At 36.9% G+C, this 21,909-nt stretch overlaps 1 protein-coding gene across 1 annotated transcript in view; it reads left to right on the forward strand.

The window, feature by feature from the left end:
- Positions 1–21,909, forward strand: part of USH2A (usherin) — a 707,317-nt gene that overhangs the window by 430,061 nt on the left and 255,347 nt on the right. The window contains exon 29 of the mRNA XM_025892244.1: positions 21,756–21,906. Within this exon, the coding sequence (XP_025748029.1) occupies positions 21,756–21,906 (151 nt within the window). The remainder of the gene's footprint in view (positions 1–21,755; positions 21,907–21,909) is intronic.

Consider the following 21,909-nt stretch of genomic DNA (forward strand, 5'->3'; position numbering starts at 1 on the left):
GCGTTTAAACCACCAGATGCTTGAGAGAAAGGAAAAAGAGTAGAGAGCGTTTAGAGAAGCCTCTTAACTTCTTGAAAATCACACCACACTGGCGACTCAACGTATGTGTTAGCTTCTGTTTGAGCTGTCAAATGTGGGAAGCCTCAGGAAGCAAACCTGATGTGAAATGAAATAATAATGACTAAGACTATGAAATTGCTGACCCCATTCTGAAGGTCCTCTTCAGAGCCACTTATGTGGCAATTTTCTGAGACACTTCTCTATTTTCACATCTCAGAGCCCTGAGCTCTAGCAATGACTGTAGCACCAATTAGCTATAGGTATACTTTAGATAACTTTATTTGATTCTGATGCTGGTTTCTCACCTCTAAAATGGCAGACTTGAATGAGACCAGTGGTCCTCACAGTGTGTTCCTGGGAGGGGAGTATCAGCATTACTTGGGAACTTGTTTGAAATGCAGACTCTGGGGGCCCATGGGTGGCTCAGTAGGTTAAGCAATCGACTCTTGGTTTTGGTTCAGGTCATGGTCTCAGGGTCCTGAGACCAAGTCCTGTGTCGCTGCCCAGTGGGAAGTCTGCTTCCCTGCTCTCTCTCCCTCCTCCTGCTTGTGTTCTCTCTTTCTCTCTCTAAAATAAGTACATAAATATTAAAAAAAAAAAAGAAATGCTGATTCTAGAGCCCCATACTCAATCTGCTGAATCAGAAATTTGGAGGGTGAGGCGATACGATCTCTATTTCATTAGATGCCCACTCCCCCAGGTTAAATCTGGAAGCACAGCCTATCTGAATGCATGCCTAAGTTTGAAAACCACTGATCATCTTTAGAATACCTTCAAAGAAAAAAAAAATATTATGTGCTCTTGTCTATGACTCTGCCACACGTGTAATTGAGATACAGAATTGCTAAGGGAAAAATAGGTGGAACAGGTGCCTATACTTAACTTGGCTTTAAATATAGGAGTTCCATTCTCAGGACAAGAGGCCTTTCCAGTGTAAGGGAGCTACCCTGTTTCTCAGTCTCCCCAATGGAGCAGGAAGAGATACCATGGATAACCAATTCCAGATGTTGAGTCTTACCTGGGGCACCAGAAAGCAACAGGCAGGAAGTTTGATGCGCTGAGGGACACTAACCAGCCCCACTATGAAGACGCTGTCAGCTAAATTTCCTCTGCTCTTCGATTCCTTCACAGAACATCTGTTATAAGGAACTCCACATAACTAAAACCTGAGTCTCTTCCCTCCGGGGGATTTTCTTTAATGAGCGTCTTGTGGCTGTACCTCTGCTGTGGGCTTTTGAAATGTGTTCCTCAAGTCAGTTACATCTTCATCCTGAATTCCAGGACTTGCTGGCTATTAGACCTCATAGTTGAGATTTTTCCTTCTAGGAGTTCGCAAATACAACTCCACCAAGGAGGCTGATATAGTCTCCAGTTGCCTAGAGAACAATTAAGATCATGTAATCGTTTATTTGATAAAAATAGTGAATCTTTGCTGTAGTGATTTCTCACGCATAGCACTTACTAGGTGTAGATGCTCTTTAGCATATACTAACTCATTTAATTCTCACACACTCTAGGAGAGAAGTGCTATTAGGATCCCTATTTATACATGAGAAGGCTGAGGAAAAGAGATTGTCTTGCAACTAGTTTGTTAAGGTCATGCAACTAGTAAATGGCAGAGACCATATTCAAACCTAGAGACCAAAGCCTGGTTCTGAGGCACTGTGCTCTTGTTCATTTGAAGCCCCCTCCACAGATGGCTCACATCTTCTCTTACAGAGGTAGCCCAGATTTCTAGGCTCCACTAGTCAACAAGGGTTTGAAGATGTGGCTTGACTCTACCATTATGTCAAAGAGAGTTCCAAGGGTATTGTTTGGGTGAAATACCAGGCGTTCAAAACCTGTTGCCAATGAACTGGAGAGTTCCCCTCAATGAACTACATGACCCATGCATTTAAAGTTGACCTTCTAATGAGAGGGGAAAGAATTCAGTTAAAACAGATATTTTAACAGTCTTACAAAGAAGCATTCAGCAAAAGCAACATTATGTAGTCTACACTCTGAATAGATAGCAAAAATTAACTAGCTGGACGATCCTTTCCCAGCAAGGATAGAAGTACTTATTTGCCCACCAGGTACTTTGACCAACTTCTTTCATACTTGCCTATGAATTTCTAATTAAATGAAAAGAATATTGATATAACCTCTATTTATTTATTTAGGAGAAAAGACTCATTTCACTTTTCCAAAAATATTCCTCTTTCTGAACTTTTAGCACTCCAGTGACATGCGTTATCATTTACACTTTTTTCTTTGGCTTTTAATAGAAAATTTAAGTTTTCTGATCTGTTTTGCTGTCGCAGAGGCTCTCGTGTAGGTATGAAACAGAAAATCTCATTAGAACTAGTTCAAATACATTTACCCAAAACATCAGTGTGTAACAGTGGTGTCATTAATGCTAATTACTAAGTTGTCCTTTCTTTGGGCCTATATTAAAATTGAATTCTTTGTGTTAATGCCCTCTGTATCCCAAGGGAAATGAATAGATGTGATCTTCTGATTGTACTTAATTTGTACTCTTATAAAGAGAGACTTAATTTATCTAATGATGTTAATTTCTGAAAATTAAAGAAAAACCTTATTAAAAGGAAGAGAGCAAGGAAGCCTATATTTATAAAAGAAGGATGAATGAATCCTTTCTCCCTATATTAAAAAAAATTTTTTTCCATGAACATCAGATTAAAAACACAGCAGTCAGATGAGGACATTTATTCACAAGTGGAATATTGGAGAACCCAGGAGTGTGAACAGTGTGAGTGTGTAAGAGAATCATTCCCTGGAGCAGTCAGAAGAATGACCATCCGTGTCCTCAGGGTCATTGAGAAGGAGGAGCACTTGCCTCATCGAAGTCTGCATTAGAGGCCACAGACACACAAAAAGGCTCGAATCTTGCTCACACGATTGACTCTATAAAGGCTCAAATGAACGTGTCTCTTAAATTGTGCATCTGCTAAGCACTGACACTGCAGTGTCTGTCCAACTATCTGATTTTTAGCTTAACCGCTACCCGCCGTCCCCAGCACACCCACGTACTGATTGTGTGATCTCAAGGAACTTACCTCCTCTCTAGGTCTCAATTTGTTCATCTGTAAAGGTAGTTCATAATCCTATCACCATCCTCAATGGGTTTTCGTAGAGGGCAAAGGATGTGCACACACAGAAGACCAGGGGGCACGGAAGTAAGAGCTTGACGATTTGTCTGAATATAAAATATGATATATAACAAGCACAAAATATATATAACCTATCACTGTGTAGGTTGAAAGTTAAGCCAGCCTCTAAATATCTAAATTTTTGTTTTCCTTGATGATTCTAACAACTGCCTTTTAAAGCTAAATGTAAGGAAACAGCAGACTGGTTGTGTGATATATTAAATTATAAGTGAGGACTAATTTGAGGATCAAAGGTGCTCTTTGGGGGATATCACTCGACTGGTAGGAAAAGCATTAGCTGTCTCCCTCTGTCTCATGTACTTGTACTCTCTGTCTTGGAAATATCCTTCCCCACAGTTTCAGAATCTTGATGTTTAATTTAACACAAAGGTCTTTGAGAAGCACAACAGGGGGTTGTTCCTGGTAGTTCTGGCATTGAGGAAATTGAAATGTACCTGTTTTTTCTCATTTATCAAAGACAGGCAAGAATCTAAACTGACATTTTATATCAAATGAATTATGAACTGTGTACTTTGTACCTAAGGGAACAACAACTAAATTAGAGTTTGGGATAAAAGAGAGAGAGAGACAAAAATAGGTTTTTAATAAAACATACAGTAATTTCTCTTACTCTGTCTGATGGTGACATGGCCAAACAGTCTTATTTTGTAACTGGTGAATGGATGTAGGCAACTCTGAAATCGGTAAGATTTAAATATATTTGAGAGATTTTCTCAAAAAGGATTAGACTAAATTTCTTCTCACGTAGCTAGGCTTCATGAACAGTGAAACATTCTTGATAATCTAAAGTTAACTTTTACCTTTTTGTCAATGCTCTCTTTCTTAGGGAAAAATAAATAGCATTTGCAAGTTCTTCATCCGGAAAAAATATAAGATTAAAAGTTGCTTGAGGAAAAAATATATTATACAAGATAAAAATAACATGCATGAAAATACTGTATAATAGATCTCCTCTATTTATCTGTAACCCCCACAACATATGCATACTCACACACAAGCAAATTATCCTAGTGATTAAGAGCGTGGATTCTAAAATCAACCAGATTAGGTTCAAAATTAAATTTCTCCTCTTACTAGCTATATGACCTTGAACAAGTGATACAATCATACTTTGCCTCAGGTTTTTCTTTCCATAAAATGGGAGAGATAGTAGTCATAAGGTTGACATTGAGAGAATTAAGTGTGATAAATGCTTGCAAAGAATGTAACACAATGCTGGATACATGATAATTGTGTATTGCATTGCAAAGTTATATCCTTCCCATTAATCCCAATAATCATTTTTTAAATTACTAATTGAAGATTCTTGGGAATTAGGGATGACCTATGCTTTCTTCTTCTAGGCAAAGCTATGTTTTGATTACTATGCTATTGGTCAGAAGTAGTATTCTAATTTGTACTACATATAAATTAAGGAAGTGTTATTAATATTAATACTTTTGTTTCTACTTCTGAATTTCTTCCAGGTTTATAAGCCTAAAGCTGACAAATTTCCTTCTTATTAATGCCATATACTTTCTGATACCAATGCTACAGTGGGTAGCAATTATGTGGCTAAATTACTAAAACAAATAATTCATTAATATCCTGATTACAGATTTTCGTCAGATGAACTTAATGACCTAGTTATTAATCATTATTGTGGTCAAATGAGTATCAATTTTTTATTCTCAAATTTTCTACTACTTCATGAGCTGAAATCAGTTCTTAGAAGTCTTTCAGGATTTTTTACCCTGATGATGACTATCATTTACTCTCCTTAATAGAGAATGTGAAATGAATGGCCGATTGAGGTAAGGGATGCCCTGTACACAATCTCGGTGTTTTAAGACTAGATCCAGTTATTAGTTGAGTAATTAATCAGCTTGAATATTAGATCCAATTCCATTGTTAAGATGACTTTTATAACCAATCCCCTCTTGTTCTTTCATTAAATGACTAAAATTTTGTCAGCTATTCAAAGATCACTTAACTTCTTGGTTCTTGATATCCTAGAATAGTAGATTCAGTAGCACTTTAAGAAAGAGTACTGATTCTAATTGTAAAATGTAATAGTTTGTTTTCTTAACTACCTAAGTTAGTTTTTAACTATTGTTCTTATTGGACACACTCAACAAAGGAATATTTTATGCACTCTTTCTAAAGAGGGTGGCTTTGATGTAGCTTGCATTTACTCATTGTTAAAATTGTTTATTAACCTTGCTAAGCACATCTATTTTTAATTTTACAAAAGTAGGATTCTTTAGAGAATTATTTTAAATGCAGTGAATGAACAATATTTTAACTAAAAATAGGATAGACTGAATCCATTAATATTTTTGTTGTATATATTTTAAAATAGTTTTCCAGTTGAAGATACACTCTACAGAAAGGGTTCAAGTAATCAGATTCTCAAGGAAAAAGAATTTAATCTATGCCGCCTGGAAACTAATTTGGATGAATATGATGGTATTCAAAATAATAGGAATACTTAAGGAATACTCTTAGGAATACTAAGAGGAATTCAAATGTCACTAGCAGGGGCTTAAATAGAGTGTCTAAATCTAGGATATCTACAAGGGAAAAGAATAAAATTTGTTGGTGGTTTGAGATGTAACAAAAAAAAAATTCTTCTGGGCATTATGACCACCAACTTCAGAGCTTCTAATTAGTCTGACAAAGTGACAGTTCCACATTCTAGTTGAACAAATAATGTATCTAATGAAATTCAAAATCCCTATTTTTCTTTGAGCACAATGAGCTACATCATTCACAGCTTTGGGGTATTTCAAAATTAACAGAGGATGACTTCAGTCTGTCTGATGTTTCCTGGTTAACAAATTCACTGAAACTGTCTTGCAGAGTAATTTTAAGCAACACTTTAATCTTAAACCACAAAGGGAGGTGGAGTTGGAAGTATATTGCCTTGGTCCTATGGATGCTAATGTGAAGTAGAATCTTTTGTTTCGCAGAATGGTCAATAGCAATTAGTATTCAGTGGTGTCTTTTTATTCTGGTGCCCTTGACCCACCTCTGCCACCCCTTTCTATATTACTCCTATTATAAACTGTAACTGGGGATATCCTGGCTTCTTTTCCATTCTAATTAAAGTGTTCTTAGCGAACATGGGGACAATTTTTCATTTCATGAAGAACAATTACTAGAGCTAGGTTAGATCTGCCAATTGGGTTTCATACAACTTTTGACAAATATTTGCACCAATTTTGACTGATGTATTCTCACACCAGTGAAATGTTGGTGAGATTTTGGATTTACCTCAGAAAGGTAGACCCAAATGAGTCCGTGAAAGACCAAAGACAAATGTCATACCATCTTCAGGTTTTATTCAATAATGTACTCTAAGATATTTTATTTTGTCACTGAGCTGAGAGGCATATGATGGATTTTTTTAATAAAAATTTATTTTATACATATCTTTCTTAGGGCTTTTGTCCTAAATATGCCTCTACTACACTGGTAACAACCTTGAGAAAAATGTCATCCTTTCTTGAGTTTGGGTCTATAATGCCTATGGCCATTGTTATGCATCTTATTTTTCTGTTTTTCTCTGGAGACCTTTCTGGGAGCTTTCAGACACTAGGGTGCTATGACATGTAAGAGAAAAAGAAATCCTGATAAACAAAGAGATAGACTGAGACAAAGAAGGACAGAAACAGTATCTGCAAGTGTCTATTGCCAAATAAACCTCCTCAAGATTTAAATGATATAGTTAGGTCGCCTGGGTGGCTCAGTTGGTTAAACAACTGCCTCCGGCTCAGGTCATGATCCTGGAGTCCCGGGATGGAGTCCCGCATCAGGCTGCCTGCTCAGCAGGAAGTCTGCTTCTCCCTCGGACTCTCCCCCCTCTCATGCTCTCTCTCTATCTCATTCTCTCTCTCAAATAAATAAATAAAATCTAAAAAATAAAAAATAAAAAAATAAATGATACAGTTATTCAAAAAAAAAAAACTTTCAAAAATGTTTTACTTCTTTCAAACCTCCTAGCTCTAACATCTCTCCACTCCTCAAAGCAATATCCAGACTCCAAGTTGGTTCTTTAGACTCCTGTGAGGCAGATGGGGAAGAAGCAGGTAAAGGAGGCTAGCCACACTCTGCCTCTAAGGAGGGTCTAGTTTGGCTGGGCTAGGTTACTATAAAAGGCATTGTTTAAAATAACAGTAGGAAGCTTAGGTTTTAGAGACAGGTTGCTGGATTCAAACAGCAGCTCAACTACTTATTAGCTCTATGGTCTTATGTAAATCACATATCGTATCTGTTATGGTCTCAATATTTGTGTCTTCCCAAAATTTGTATGTTGAAACCTAACACCCAGTGTGATGATATTAGCAGGTAGGAGCTGGGGAAGTGATTAGGCCATGAGGATGGAGCCCCCATGAATGAGATTAATATCCTTTCAAAAAGAGGCCTTGCTTCCTTCCACCATGAGAAGATACAGCAAGAAGGTATCATCCATGAATCAGGAAGGGGGCTCTCTCCAGACACTTGAATCTACTGGTGACTTGATCATGGTCTTCCCATCCTCCAGAACTGTGAGAAATAGACTTCTGTTTATTATAATCTATCCAGTTTATGGTATTTTGTTGTAGCAGCCCAAATAGACTAAAACTCTGTCTAAGTGTCCCTTTTCTTGACCCACCCCACTTTACACATGGGACTATTAAGAAGATTAAATGTGGTAATTGTATAAAGCATTTAGTTCAGGGCCTGGCATACAATAAATGCTTAAAATAAACTTTACCATTTTAATATGTTTATCTTTACTAATGAATATCAAGATGTTAGCATCTTTTACAAGGTAGTTAACCAAAGTTAGTAAAGTTGTCAATTTATTAAAAAACCCTTAATATAATAAAATCAAAATCTTTACCAAAACTTTGAAGGTTGTTCAACCTTCATTCATCCAAAAAGCCATTTACTGAGCTCTTTCTAGTTGCTAGGTATAATCCTAGTTCCTGGGCTAGAAAGATTTCTAGAACAGATATAGTGCATTCCCTCATGAAACTGGAGTTTGTGGCTGCCATTTTGTTATTGCTTATAATTGTATTTACTGCATGTTCTGGATGGCACTTGGAAATCTCCGAGAAACACTGGAATGAATCAGGAGTACTTAGAACTTGATTTTACTTTATTGGGGTGGGGGGGTGGCTAATAAACTAATATGTGTTTGTAAACGATGAAGTAAGACAACTATGTAAATATTGTTAAGGTTGACTATTAGTTTTGCTTTTTAAAGATTTTATTTATTTATTTGAGAAAGAGAGAGCACAGAAGCACAAGCTGGGGGCGGGGGGGTGGGCAGAGTGAGAGGGAAAAGCAGGCTCCCCGCTGAGAAGGGAGCCCTGACCTAGGGCTTGGTCCTAGGACCTGAGATCATGACCAGAGCTGAAGGCAGATGCTCAACAGACTGAGCCACCAAGGCACCCTGGTTGACCGTTAGTTTTAAATAAAAAGTTGTATCTTATTTATTTGATGAGGTATTGTAAGTAATTACTTTTAGAATTCAGAAAAATTAATTAATTTACTGCCATTTTCTTATTTTGTAAAACTGCCTGCAGTTTTTTCATTAAATAATTAGAATCCATTTTAAACCCAGTTTCTTAAGTATACATTCCCATAAAATGAAAACTTGGGAAAAAAACTAAAAACAATTTTTAATATAAAATAATAAAGAAAATTGAAAGTTCTTAAAATAATTTAAAAATTTTTCGATTGGTAATAACTCATATTTCATTTTTGTTTGTACCTTGCCACTCATGCATCTCAGAAATGAATCTGGTGCTTGACAACAATAGCTAAACTCAGCCTAGATTTTGCAATATAATTTTCTGATCCTTTCACTTCATTATTTAGCCTTGTTTTCTTGTGTTTTATATCAAGTGTTTTAAAATTATTTTGGGATGGGGCGCCTGGGTGGCTCAGTTGGTTAAGCGACTGCCTTCGGCTCAGGTCATGATCCTGGAGTCCCGGGATCGAGTCCCACATCGGGCTCCCTGCTCAGCAGGGAGTCTGCTTTTCCCTCTGACCCTCTTCCCTCTCGTGCTCTCTATCTCTCATTCTCTCTCTCGCAAATAAAAAAAAAAAAAAATCTTTAAAATTATTTTGGGAATTAGGTGAATAATTATAAAACCTATCTATAAGTGGTTTTTTTCCCCCTCTCTTTTTGGGACTCTAATGACATGAATGCTTATTCAACCTGCATAAGAATGATATCTATACGAGGTAAGTCTAAAGAAAGCAGATAGCTGGAAATGTTAAGTAATGGGATTTTTTTTTTATATTCTGCACTCACCTTTTATTAAAAAAAAAACAAATCAAGATATGTAAATAACATGATATGTCTATTCATTACTTTCAGAATCCAGTCCAGTCAATTCACCAGACAGTACAGCAGCCACCACCTTTCCCCCCCCTTCCAATAAATGTCTTACAAAGCTGAACTGGATAATGTAATTTCTCTGCTTTAAAAAAATGATAGAAATCAAAGATTTTCTATCTTCTTAGTATAAATTTCAGACTCCTTACCTGGCCTACATGACCCTCCAATAGAGCACATGCCACCTTCTTTGAGTTCCTCAAACAGTAAGGTCTGTCTTTACCACTTCACAACTGCTGGCCACTTAATTCAGCGGAATCTTAGTCCTTCAGGGGGTCCCAGTTTAAATACCACTTCCTTAAAGAAGCTTTGCCCTTTCAACCAATGTCAAGTCAGCCTCTTCTAATGTTCTCCTTCTAAGCACTTTGTGCATGTTTAACCACAGGTTTATATTTGTTCAATGCCAGCCTTCCTCCATTTGACAATATTCTCATGCCCATCATGGTGAGGACTGTGGCTATTGTGTTCTCTATTATGTACCCAGCACCCAGGACCATGTTGGCAAGGGAGGAGAGGAGGAAGGGTAGATGAATTTTTCAGGGAATATAAAAATAACACTATGATTTTACCATTTTTTAATCCTTCTATACTTCTAATATTTATAGCTTGGAAACTACATAGTTACTGGGAAATAGGATGGAGTTTTGAATCAAAATACACACTTTTGAGTCCCAGTATGGCACTTCAGGCAATCACAAGACTATAGAAGTAATGCAATACCCATACCATTTAATTCACAGTGTGATTGTAAGATCAAATGAAAAAATGTAGATGCATTTAAATGTTAATTGTTATTGTTGTTATGTTTTGAAATGAAAATTTAAGGGTTTTCTGAATTAGCCAAAATATAATATTTCATATTATTTTAATACATGCTAATATATTTAGTATAGTTTTCTAAGCTTTTGAAAATTTCTCTATCACCAGAGCATCTCAATAAGCGCTCCCCTCCTCACATGTAAATTTTACCTCCATAAAATAAAACAAAATAAACTTTACCTCCAGACCACATGACTCCCAGCCTAAAGTTAACTCCCCTTATATGAAGAAGGGTGTGGTTAAAAGCACAATGTCTGGATTTGAGCCAATCAGGGATATTTGATATCTCTAAACCTATATTTATCTATAAAATGGGGAAATAATACTAACTACATCAGAAGGATATTTTGAGTATTACAAGATAATGTATGTGAAATACTTAGTAATATCTAAATTGGTGAATATTAATTATAGATGAAAACTATTTTTAAAAATATTTATCTAGTCTTTTTGACTAAGATGTAATGAGATCTTCAGTTTTATGACTCATCTGATTGATGAGGTAAAAATCAGTTACTAAGCTGATCAAAATTAAGATGTCTGGGCAGTTTAAGCTCTTTAATTGGTATCAGAGCATGCATTTTCTAAATATTGTGAATTTTTAAAGTGCTTACAAAAGAGTGTAGGATCAGATTTCGTTCTTTCATCAATATGATTGTTACTGCAAATAATGTATTTAGAGAGATCTCACTATGAGGAAGTCAAGGATGGGGAAGAAAATTACAAAGGGAAACAATTAAATCGTAATGTATGTTCCTTGTCCTTAAGTAGTTTTCAATAAACCATAAACATACAAATTTCCCAAACTTATTTAATTTCTATCATATGTACAATCTTTGCTGTGGTGTGGGCTATAGAGTCATCAGCTGGACTGTTTCAGCCTCTAAATAGTTATAAACTGAGCTAGATTTGCCTACGAGGCCCTTGTGATGTTGACTGCAAGATACTGTCCTATTTCCACAAAATAAAAATTTATGATTACAATATTTCTTTGGCAATTACAAAATAACCCAGCAATGTGTGTTTTTCAGGACATTAAGTGGCTCAGTGACCCTTGCTTAAGGAGAGGTTTTGGGCTAAACTATGAGGGTGCACATGATGTAGCAGACATGGCAGAACCATGTGTCGGATATTGGGGGAAAGTTCAAGATCATAACAAGAGCAGACGCTTATGTGTAGTTTATAGTGTATACTTTATTGTGTTATGTAAATATTACAGTAGCTCAGTCCTCACAGACCAGCCCTGTGAAGTGTGTACTATTTTCATCCTTATTTTATTGATGAGAAAACTGAGGTACAGAGAGGTTAAGGTGCTTCTTCAAAAACAAAGAGCAGAATCGGGATTTAAACCCAGGTCCGCTAGGTCTCAACCGATGCACGGACGTCTGTTCTATGACTTAGTTAAAATAAACTCTAAACAGAAATTTCAAGAAATTGGTAATAAGTTATTTCAGTTAAACCTTTTTTTAAGGTGCCAACTGGGCTTAAATAAGAGAGTGGCAAATGTCTACAATATTCAGGACTATCTGATGTAATAAAAAGCTTATTGAAGATTAAAAAAGTTTTAGTTGAGGAAAATACATCAAAAGGCATTTTAGACACTAAGAAATACTAAATGGCCAGTAAGCCTCTTTTTAATACTTTAATCATAGTCAATATTCTGGCTTTAACTAATATTTATAAACCTAGCCCCAAATACTCCCATGAACTCCAGGCCCATATAGCCAGCTGCCTTCCAAATATATAATGGACCCTGTTGGTGGGATGCATATTGGTGCAGCCACTGTGGAAAACAGTATGGCAGTTCCTTAAAAAATTAAATACAGAAATACAGTATGATTCAGTAATTCCACTACTGGGTATTTACCCCCAAAAATGAGAACACTAATTTGGAAAAGCTGTATTCACCCTGTGTTTATTGCAGCATTATTTGTAATAGCAAAGATATGGAAGCAACCCAGGTATCCATCCTTAGATGAATGAATAAAGAAGATGGATGGAATATTACTCAGTCATGAAAAAGAATGAGCTCTTGCCATTTGCAACAACATGGATGGACCTAGGGGATATAATGCTAAGTGAAATAAGTCAGACAGAGAAAAACAAATGCCATTTCACTCCTAATTGGAATTTAAGAAACAAAACAAATGAATAAACAAAGAAAAAAAAGAGAAAAACAACAGAGTTTTAAATACCGAGAGCAAACTGGTGGTTGCCAGAGGGGAGGTGGGTAGGGGGATGGGTGAAATAGATAAAGGGAATCAAGAGGTACAGATTTCCAGTTACAAAATAAATGTCACAGAGATGGAAAGTATAACATAGGGAATATAGCCAATAAGACTGTAACAATGTTGTTTGGTAACAGATGACGACTATACTGATCATGGTGAGCTCTGAGTAAGGTACAGAATTGTTGAATCATTGTGTTGTACACCCTAAACTAATATAACCCCATATGTTAATTATATATATATATAATACAATCAATATATACAGGCATTTCAGAACCAATCAGATTCTTGGTCTATCAATATCAGCTTTGTTAAGTGAATATTCCGTATCTGTAAAAATATCACCTGCAATTATTATGTGAAGTCACGTTACCAAAAAATGCCTGCACTCAGTGGTATAGAGTTTTCACCATATATTGAAAGCAAAGTTTACTAAATAATTTATTTAACATATTCAGCTTAATCATTTCAAATTTTAAAAAGTATGCATAAATATACTTCTATAGAAGAAAGACAGGAGTGATTTGTAATAGTGTAAGAATGGCTGTCTCTGGGTAATGTAATTGCGGATAATTGTTTTCTTCATTTGGTAATTTTCAAATTTTCTATTATGAACATGTATTATTTTTGTAGTTAAAAAATACATACTTTAAAAGGGGGTTGTGTTTAGCTCTGTAGAAACTAAATTTTAGAATTAGTTTAATATTTCTTTGATAAGCAATACTAAATTCACATAATTTCATTAAGTGCTCTAATGGTTACATAAAGAAATAAAAATAAGTTCTCTGCATTCAAGTAATTTGGTGTTATAGTGAAAAGCCATGGCTAGACCTAAATTTAAGATTCAAGTTGGTGTTGAGAGATGAGTTACAGTCTTGGAACCAACAGATGTGTGAAGCCATTGGTCGCCATTTATTATCATATACTTCAGACATGTTGCTTGACCTTCCTCAGTTTGCACATCTGTGGAAGGGCCATTGAGAGAATTGATAAAATGAATGTATTATAAAGTAGTATTTCAGATCTAATTTGATATTGCTGTGTTAGTACTCTCTAAGCAATTAATCTTTCATGTTAAAATTATTCATTTTCAGGTAATTGAGTCTTTATTTGTAAATAGATAATATGATCTGGATCCTAACAATTATTGGGTCATGGGGGGAGAGATTTTTCTGCAGATCTTACCCTCTATCAACAACTCCATCTATCCATCCATTCATTCATTCATACATAGATTTTTATAGGACGTCTTCTGTAAATGAAGTGCTGCACTGGGCACTATAGTATCCCCTTAAATATTTTGTTTCTTTAATAACATTCCTCTCAAATTCTGTGTATTTGTTGGATAATGATTGATCTGGCATTTCTATCTATCCATATGATCATTTGGAATCAACTATATAGCATTCTGAATGACATTGATGAACTCCAATATTAAGCAGGCCAAAAATAAGATTCTTCATGAATTTTTAGCAACTTTCCTTGGGGGAAGGAAAGTTTGAATTTCCCTGTGATCTATTCTGGTCAAATTGCACAAAGAGTGTCTGTGTTAGGTATAAGGCTTCATATTTTTGAAGATTATCAAACTGGAACACATCCAAGTCAGGTACCAAGGCTAGATAATGGTTGAGGCATCCTGGAAACTAGTTGGAGGAAGCAGAAATGTTTAACCTGAAATGGAGAAATTTAGTGGAGGAGAAGACAACCACTTAAAAATGCCTGAAGTTCTATCCCATGATGGTAATAGAGGCTTGTTCTCAGGAATTAGTACAACCAAGACAAGGACCTAACGAGTACAGTGTTAATAGGACCAGCTATATGCACCCATCACCCATGATAGCCCTAATTTATACCTGCTGCAGCTGAATTAGCCCCTGTTAATTATTTAGAGTACCTTGTTTCACTCTCAGAGGTCCCGATGTGGACCAAAGATTATATTCACCCTAAGTTTTGTAGAGGTAATACAGTTTTTAGTTCTATATCAGAAGGAGCTTACCAACAATAGAAACCGTCCAATAATGTAATGAGGCACCTTACAAAGCAACTATTTTCCTCTCACTGGTAATGAACACACACAGGCCTAATGTCACCTGCCTGGGATGTTTCAGGCAAGAATCCCTTATATGGTGGTGGCTTTTAAGCTACAGGTACTCCAGATTTAAAATACTCTTGTTTTATTTTTAATGTTCTACAGTCAAAGGTAAATTCCATGGCACATTTATTAATAACACAATATTTTAAGTATATTTTTCTTACTAACATGAAGACCTGGCCATTTTGTATTTCATTGAATTTTTATGGGTTTTGACTAATTTCTGGGAACTAGCAAATTCACACAAGTATTTCTATGTCAGGTTCCTTGTGGATAATACGGAGACAGAGGCCCTGCTGTGATAAATAACACCAGGAAAGAACTGCTTAAGAATATGAATTGGACAGGGGCACCTGGGAGGCTCAGTTGGATAAGTATCAACTCTTGATTTCAAGTCAGATCATGATCTCAGGGGAGCGAGATCAAGCCCAGCATCGGGCTCCATGCTCAGCCTGGAGTCTGCTTGGGATATTCCCTCTCCCTCTGCCCATCCCCATCCCCACTTGTGCATTCATTCTCTCTCTAAAAAAAAATAAAGTCTTAAAAAAAAAGAATATGAATTGGACAGAATATAAATTGTCTTTACTAAAAGAAATCTATTTAATATTGTAAATGGTTTGCTTTTGTACTTATTTAATACATTTAAATTTTTTAAGATTTATTTATTTGAGAGAGAGAGAGAGAAAGAGCACATGGACACATTAGCAGGAAGAGGTGTAGAGGGAGAGAGAGAATCTCAAGCAGACTCCATGCTGAGCAGGGAGCCCAATGTGAGGCTCAATCTCAGGACTCAGATCATGATCATGACCTGAGCCGAAATCAAGAGTCTGTCACTTAACTAACTGAATCATCCAGGCACCCCAATAAATATAATATTTATTTTCTAGTATCAGTCACCTACTAGAACATGCTGTTTTGTGATATGGAATTCAGAACATTGTCTTTGAATTTAAAGTCTCAGTTCAAGTCCTCACTCTGCCAGTAACCGCTTTTGTGATTTGAGATAAAAGATGTAACCTCTCTGAGCTTCAGATTCTTTATCTAGACTACAAAGAGATAATGCTACAATCTTATAGTGTAATCCTTAGGATTAGGAATAATTATGTTAAAAAAAAAAACCTGGCACAAAGAATGTGTTCAAAAATTTAGATACTATGAGAGACTGTTTTGCAAACATTAAATCGATTTTAACCTACTTGCCACTATTTTAACGCTGCTCTATTTGTACATCCTTGTGCTCAAGGTTGACTGTCCATTTGTTAGCACATCTGCATATTCCTCATAATTAATATCTTTTTTAATGACATATGGTTTAGTGACTGGAAATTGAGTCTTGCCTTCTGTTTTCAATTTGTTTATGACTCAACAACTCAGTGTATGTGTCTGAACTTTAATTTTCCATTCTGGAAACTAGAATTTAAAATCCTAGCTCATATGTAGCTATTTCAGAAAATGTGTAATCCAAGGATTTTGAGTATGTGCCAGGCTATTCAGTGGTGCAGCCAGGATGCATGTAGATAAAAGGCCATGGTTTTCTCTTGTGTTATGTTAACAGGGAAATCTAAATGAGGATGCCAGTAATCTACCCTCTGAAGTGGGGGACGGGTAGTTTGAGCTAGGCTGGAGTCAGATTCCAAGCGAAGCCAGGAAGAAGCAGCACATGGGCTTGGAATGAGCGTGGGCAGAGTTGATGGAGTCATAGACCCTGGACTCAGGCTGAGGACATGATTGCCCCACAGGAACGACCTCACATGGTCCCGATGGCCTGTCCCTCTGAAGGACAAGGTCCAGTGCACATTGGATGTGAATTTCTGACTTCTGAACCGCATCTGGAAGCACTAATACCTCTTTCATGCTGTTTACACATTCTGTGTTATAGTTATTTGAGTCCTGTCTTATCTCTGTACTAAACATAAAGTAGATGGTCTAAATCCCACTCTCCCTCTATTCTGCCCTTTCCCTTCCCCCAGCAAAGAATCTTGTGCAGAATGGCATTCAATCTATTTTATTACAGATTTGAATTTAATATAAAATAATTTCACAGACTTCTTCAATATCTTAATGCAATACTTTATTCCAGTATTTTATTTATTTTTTATAAAAAATTATTTATTTATTAGAAAGAGAGAGGGCACATGTGAGCAGGGATAGGGACTGAAGGAGACGAGAGAGAGAGAGAGAGAAAATCTCCAGCAGATTCCCTGCTGAGCGTGGAGCCGGACTAGATTTCACAACCTTGAGATCATGATCTGAGCTGAAATCAAGAGCCAGTCTTTTAACCAACTGAGCCATCCATGAGCCTCTATTCCGGTATTTTAAATGCACACACATACACACAAAAACACACTGCAGTAGTAACAAGTTGGTCGGTGAGCTGTCCTGAGAAATGGGTGCATATGAGAAGTTCATTGAATTCATTTTCTCGCCAAAAGTTTCCTCTTTTGGCCACTACAGCCTTGGTAGTCACCAGTCACATGGAAAAAAGAAAAAAAGCCTCTGCTTTTGCTTTTTAGAGCTCTCCTCAGGAATATATTATAAATTATAAATTTGTAAGGAGCAAAAATTTAAGGCATTCTGTTTGCTTTGTTTTGTTTTGTTTTTAGATAGTGAAGAATCCACAAGCGCATATCATTTAAAAGTTTAATAAAATGGTACATTTTAAAGATTATAGCATCTAGACTAGTTCAATCTGCGATTTAATTTATGGCTAATGTGTTGTATTCATTTTGCCTTCCAAAAAAGGTTAACTTTGAAATTTTATTAAAAACTCCCTTCCTTTGAATTTATAGATTGGGGTAGCTGTTTTATCCACTTGCCGTCTAGAATTAGTATTTACTGGACAAGAAGTGTTGATTCAGGAGGTTGTCTGTGGAGTGCTTGCCCCGTGAGGGTCATATTAAACTCGAGAGAAGCTTTTTGAGCAACATAGCATCTTGGAGACAATATATCAAGCTGATAGATACATGGCTCTTCTGTTAAGAAACCAGGGATGAAATTATGGCTGGCTCCCAGTTATTGCTTTGGTGCTAAGGAGCCTCTAAGGAATAGGTCTAGGATAAAAGGGGTTAACCAGAGGGGAAAGAAAAGTTTCCAGAATTCAGTGTTACTAGAAGCATGGAAAATGAATAGTTATATGTAAATAATTCAAGATGATCACTCTGGAAATATTTTGCAATTTTATATAATCAGTGTGACCAATTTAATGGGGCACATTTTTTTGGTTATCACTCAGAAGAGAACCCAAGATACTGTATTATTACTATGGAGCCTACTTTGGGGCATGCCTTCATTCTTTCCTAATTGCATGATCATGCAGTTTTAAACATGTGAATGGATTTTTGTGTATATATTTATAACTCCAACTTTTTCATGTTGATGACTTACCAGAACTGATTTTTCTTCCAAATTTGGACTGTTGGTGATATGATATTCCTTGACACATAAAAGTTAGGCAAGAAAATAGTCAAATGAGGGGCATGACTTTATATGTTCTACATCATACACAATTTTGTCCTTTACTTTTTGCCCTTGCCTTTTCGATATATGTCCATTTATTATGAATCAATTTAAAAAAAATAGAGCAAATAAATAATCATTGTTAAAACTATGTGTGTTCACAGATAAATGATCAATTAGCAAGTCTGTAGCAGTGGATTATGGGATAAGTGGCCCTGGACAGAAATCCTACCGCATCCTGGGCATGTCACACTTCTACTAACTGAGGGAGCAATTTCATTTCTCTTCAAGCATCCGGTTCAGCCTCACACTTCAGTACTGAGCTGATTGATGCCTTAGCTTTCATTTTGTTCACCGAGAAAATAGAGACCATCAGAAGAGAGCCTTGCTGTTTTTCCGTCATGAAATCTCCCTATCTCTCTATCAGCAGTCTCTGAATTCACTTCTGCACAATGGGTATACCATCCCCGCTCTGGTCAATAGCCAGCATGCCCTGCTGGCTTGCTTCTCTCTGTCTCCCACACAAGGAATTGGCTTTGGCAGTTATCCTTCCTTCTGCTACATTATCATTTCCCCACATCTCTTCTGGATCTTTCTAGTAGGTGTGCATACACTATAACATCTCCCAGTTTTTAGAACACCTTCCGTTAATACCAGAAGCTTCTCTAAATGCCGCTCCATTTTCTACTCTCCTTTAGAACAAAATCCTTCAAAAGAGTTCCCTGTGCTCACTAACCCCTCATTCCTTTCCCACCGTCTCCAGTCACACTGCTGTGCCCGCCACGGTACTGCATCTTTTCTTGGCACCTGTCACCAAACACCTCCGCTGGGCCAGATGCAAAATACAATTCTGTCTCTTTCCTTAAACTCTCAGTGCGTTGGACAGTTGATCAGTCCTTCCTTTTGGATCTGCTTTCTTTACTTCCAGGCTGTACCTTCTCTAGGATTTTGTCCTTCCTCATGGACCACTCCTTTATGCCTCATTTGTTGTAGAAGATTCGTCCTGACCTCAAGATGTTGGTGGACCTCATGGCTCAGTTCACAGACATCTTCTGCACTCATTCCATCTACACTCACCCCCTGGGTTATTTCATCAAGTCTCAGCCATTAAATACCACACACACCTTCATCCACAACTCCTATCCTGACTCATACTTGCAGCTTCTTCTTGGATGTCCCTCCTCTTCAATGTAACATGGTCAAAACAGAATTCCTGATCCCCCCCATAACTGATCTCTCCCCTCAGCATGCCTCAGCTCAGCAATGGCACCACCATTCACCTGGGAGGTTAGATTCAACACACTGACAGCATCTTTAACTCCCTCATTTTCTCTTAGCAAAATACCCTCCCCACTCACTTAACAGCAGATTATATCACCACCTCTGCTGCTGTCACTCCAATCCATGCTGTTGTCATCTTTTACCTGAATTGCTACAGTAGGCGATTTCCCTATGTCTGCTCTTGCCTCCACTCCTCCATTAGCATAGAGTAGTCTTTATAGGTTCCAAATTACACCATATCCTTTATTAAAACCCTGCAATGGCCCCCAAATCCATTTCGAATGGAATCCAGAGCCCTTAGTATATTTTCAAGGCCTAGAACTGGAAAGGATCTTGAGGGATCTAGACCCTGCCTGTCCCTCCAACCTCTTTTCCTTTCCTTCTCCATGGCCCACATCAGCTACATTGGCCTCCCCACTGTTCTTGAACAGAGCTGATGCTTCCCCTTCTCACTGCCCTTGCACTTATTGCCTCCCTGGCTGGATTGCTCTTCCTTCAGACACTCATGACCTTCTTTCTCATGCCATTGAGGTCTCTGCTCAAATGTCACCTAATAACATGTTCTTCCTATGATCTTCCTGCCCAGTCTGAATTGTTACATAATAATAAAATTGCACTCCTTTTCACTTTCTCCTCTCTTACCCTGATTTATTTTCCTCCTGAGCTTAGCTGTCTGGTAGGATCTTATGTACCCACTTAATGCTTGCTCCCTCTGTTTGCATCTAAGTTCCACAGGGTCAGAGGCCATGTCCGTTTTACTCGTTGCTGTTATCCCTCCACACAAAGAATTCTACTTTGCACAGAGTAGAGGCTCAATAAATGTTTATTGAATAAATTAGTGGATGTTGATGAACTCAAAACCCTTACAACAGATTGATGAAACTTGTAATGTAATTTGTCCATTCTCATCACTGGCCATTCATTAGCTTCATAGTTCACAGGCAGGTTCTCCTGAGGGGGAAAGTACATAAAACACACACACTACATAAGGCTATGTATGAGAAAAAGTTGAAAATGAAGTCTGAGAGTTGTTTTCATTATTTTGATCCCTTCTTCTTCTTCATTAATGATGTCTAGTAGTCTTTGACCATTAGAAATGTATATTACAATAATTAGAGTGTTCCTAAAAACTGACATTACAGTAGCACTTAAATTCTGCTGAGGGAAGTTCAGATCAGTCCAACATAGTAATAATAATAATAATAATAATAGCAACAATTAATAATTACGAAGTCCCAAAATAAGGTGCCTTATTTACATTGTCTCCGATCTTCACAGCAATTCTCAAAGAAAACTATCCCCATTCCAAAGATAAGAAACATTAAGCTCAGAGCCATTAGGTGATTATCCTAAATTCACAGAGCTTTGCTTAATTTCTTTTGAGTTTCAGGCTACCTTTGGAACAAATTTCAATATGATAGGTTCATTCAAGTTATACCTCCTGGAAAAATTAATTTAATAGCCAGAGTCATCTTGTCATTCTTTTAAAGTAGAATAGGCTTTAGTTTCACTCACTCCTGTAAGACCTTGTAGAACTATTCAAATAGAGTTCCCTGATAGATTATATCAAGTAGATAGGCTAAATTCAGGAAAAATTGGCCAGAGATTCAACTAAACTAGAAAAGGCAACATAGATGCTTCAACTTGCAACATATTGGAATAAGAGCAACTGACTGTATAAATCGCAGGAGGAGAGAACTTTAGTTTTTATATTTTCATAGGTGAGAATTAAGTCTGGAATGTACTGTTTTCAGCTAATCGTATATATTTATCATTGTAGAAAATACAACTGTAATAAACCATCCTCAAAAAAAAAAAAAGCCAGTTGTGTTCATGAGTAGCAGTGTGATTAAATGGCAATGGGTGATATATATGGGGAGAAATAAAAGATATGGACTCCTTCACTGTTTGATTGCTTGATTGCTTAGCAAAGAGTTAAAATAAAAAGGTACTTTAATATTTGGTTCACTAAGTTCCCTACATATTTTTAATTAGATAAACAGAAGTACAGGTGGGAATGTGCTGCATATTCATTTGTCTTGCTATTTGGGGGCTGGCTTTTAAGATTGAAATACTAATGTAATTGTGTTGAGATGAACAATAAGGAAGTACAGTAGTTCAGGAATGAAAATGTTAAATTAAATGGACCATGTTTAACATTGTTGTTGATCCTGAGGAACAGTTTTTCCAGTATATGGAGCATTTCGATTCCATCCAGCATATGTTCTCCACAGTTTTCTCTGCTCTAATTCATCTGTGTTTTTCGACAGCTCCAGATGGCGTGCTGCCTCCGAGGCTTTCATCTGCCACTCCAACCAGTCTTCAGGTTGTCTGGTTTACACCAGCTCGCAACAACGCTCCCGGCTCTCCCAGATACCAACTCCAGATGAGGCCTGGACACTCCACCCACGGATTTCTAGAGTG

Source organism: Callorhinus ursinus, unplaced genomic scaffold (genome assembly GCF_003265705.2).
Source record: "Callorhinus ursinus isolate GAN/ISIS: 27379988/994484 unplaced genomic scaffold, GSC_fseal_2.0 scaffold54, whole genome shotgun sequence".
NCBI classification, from domain to species: Eukaryota; Metazoa; Chordata; class Mammalia; order Carnivora; family Otariidae; genus Callorhinus; species Callorhinus ursinus.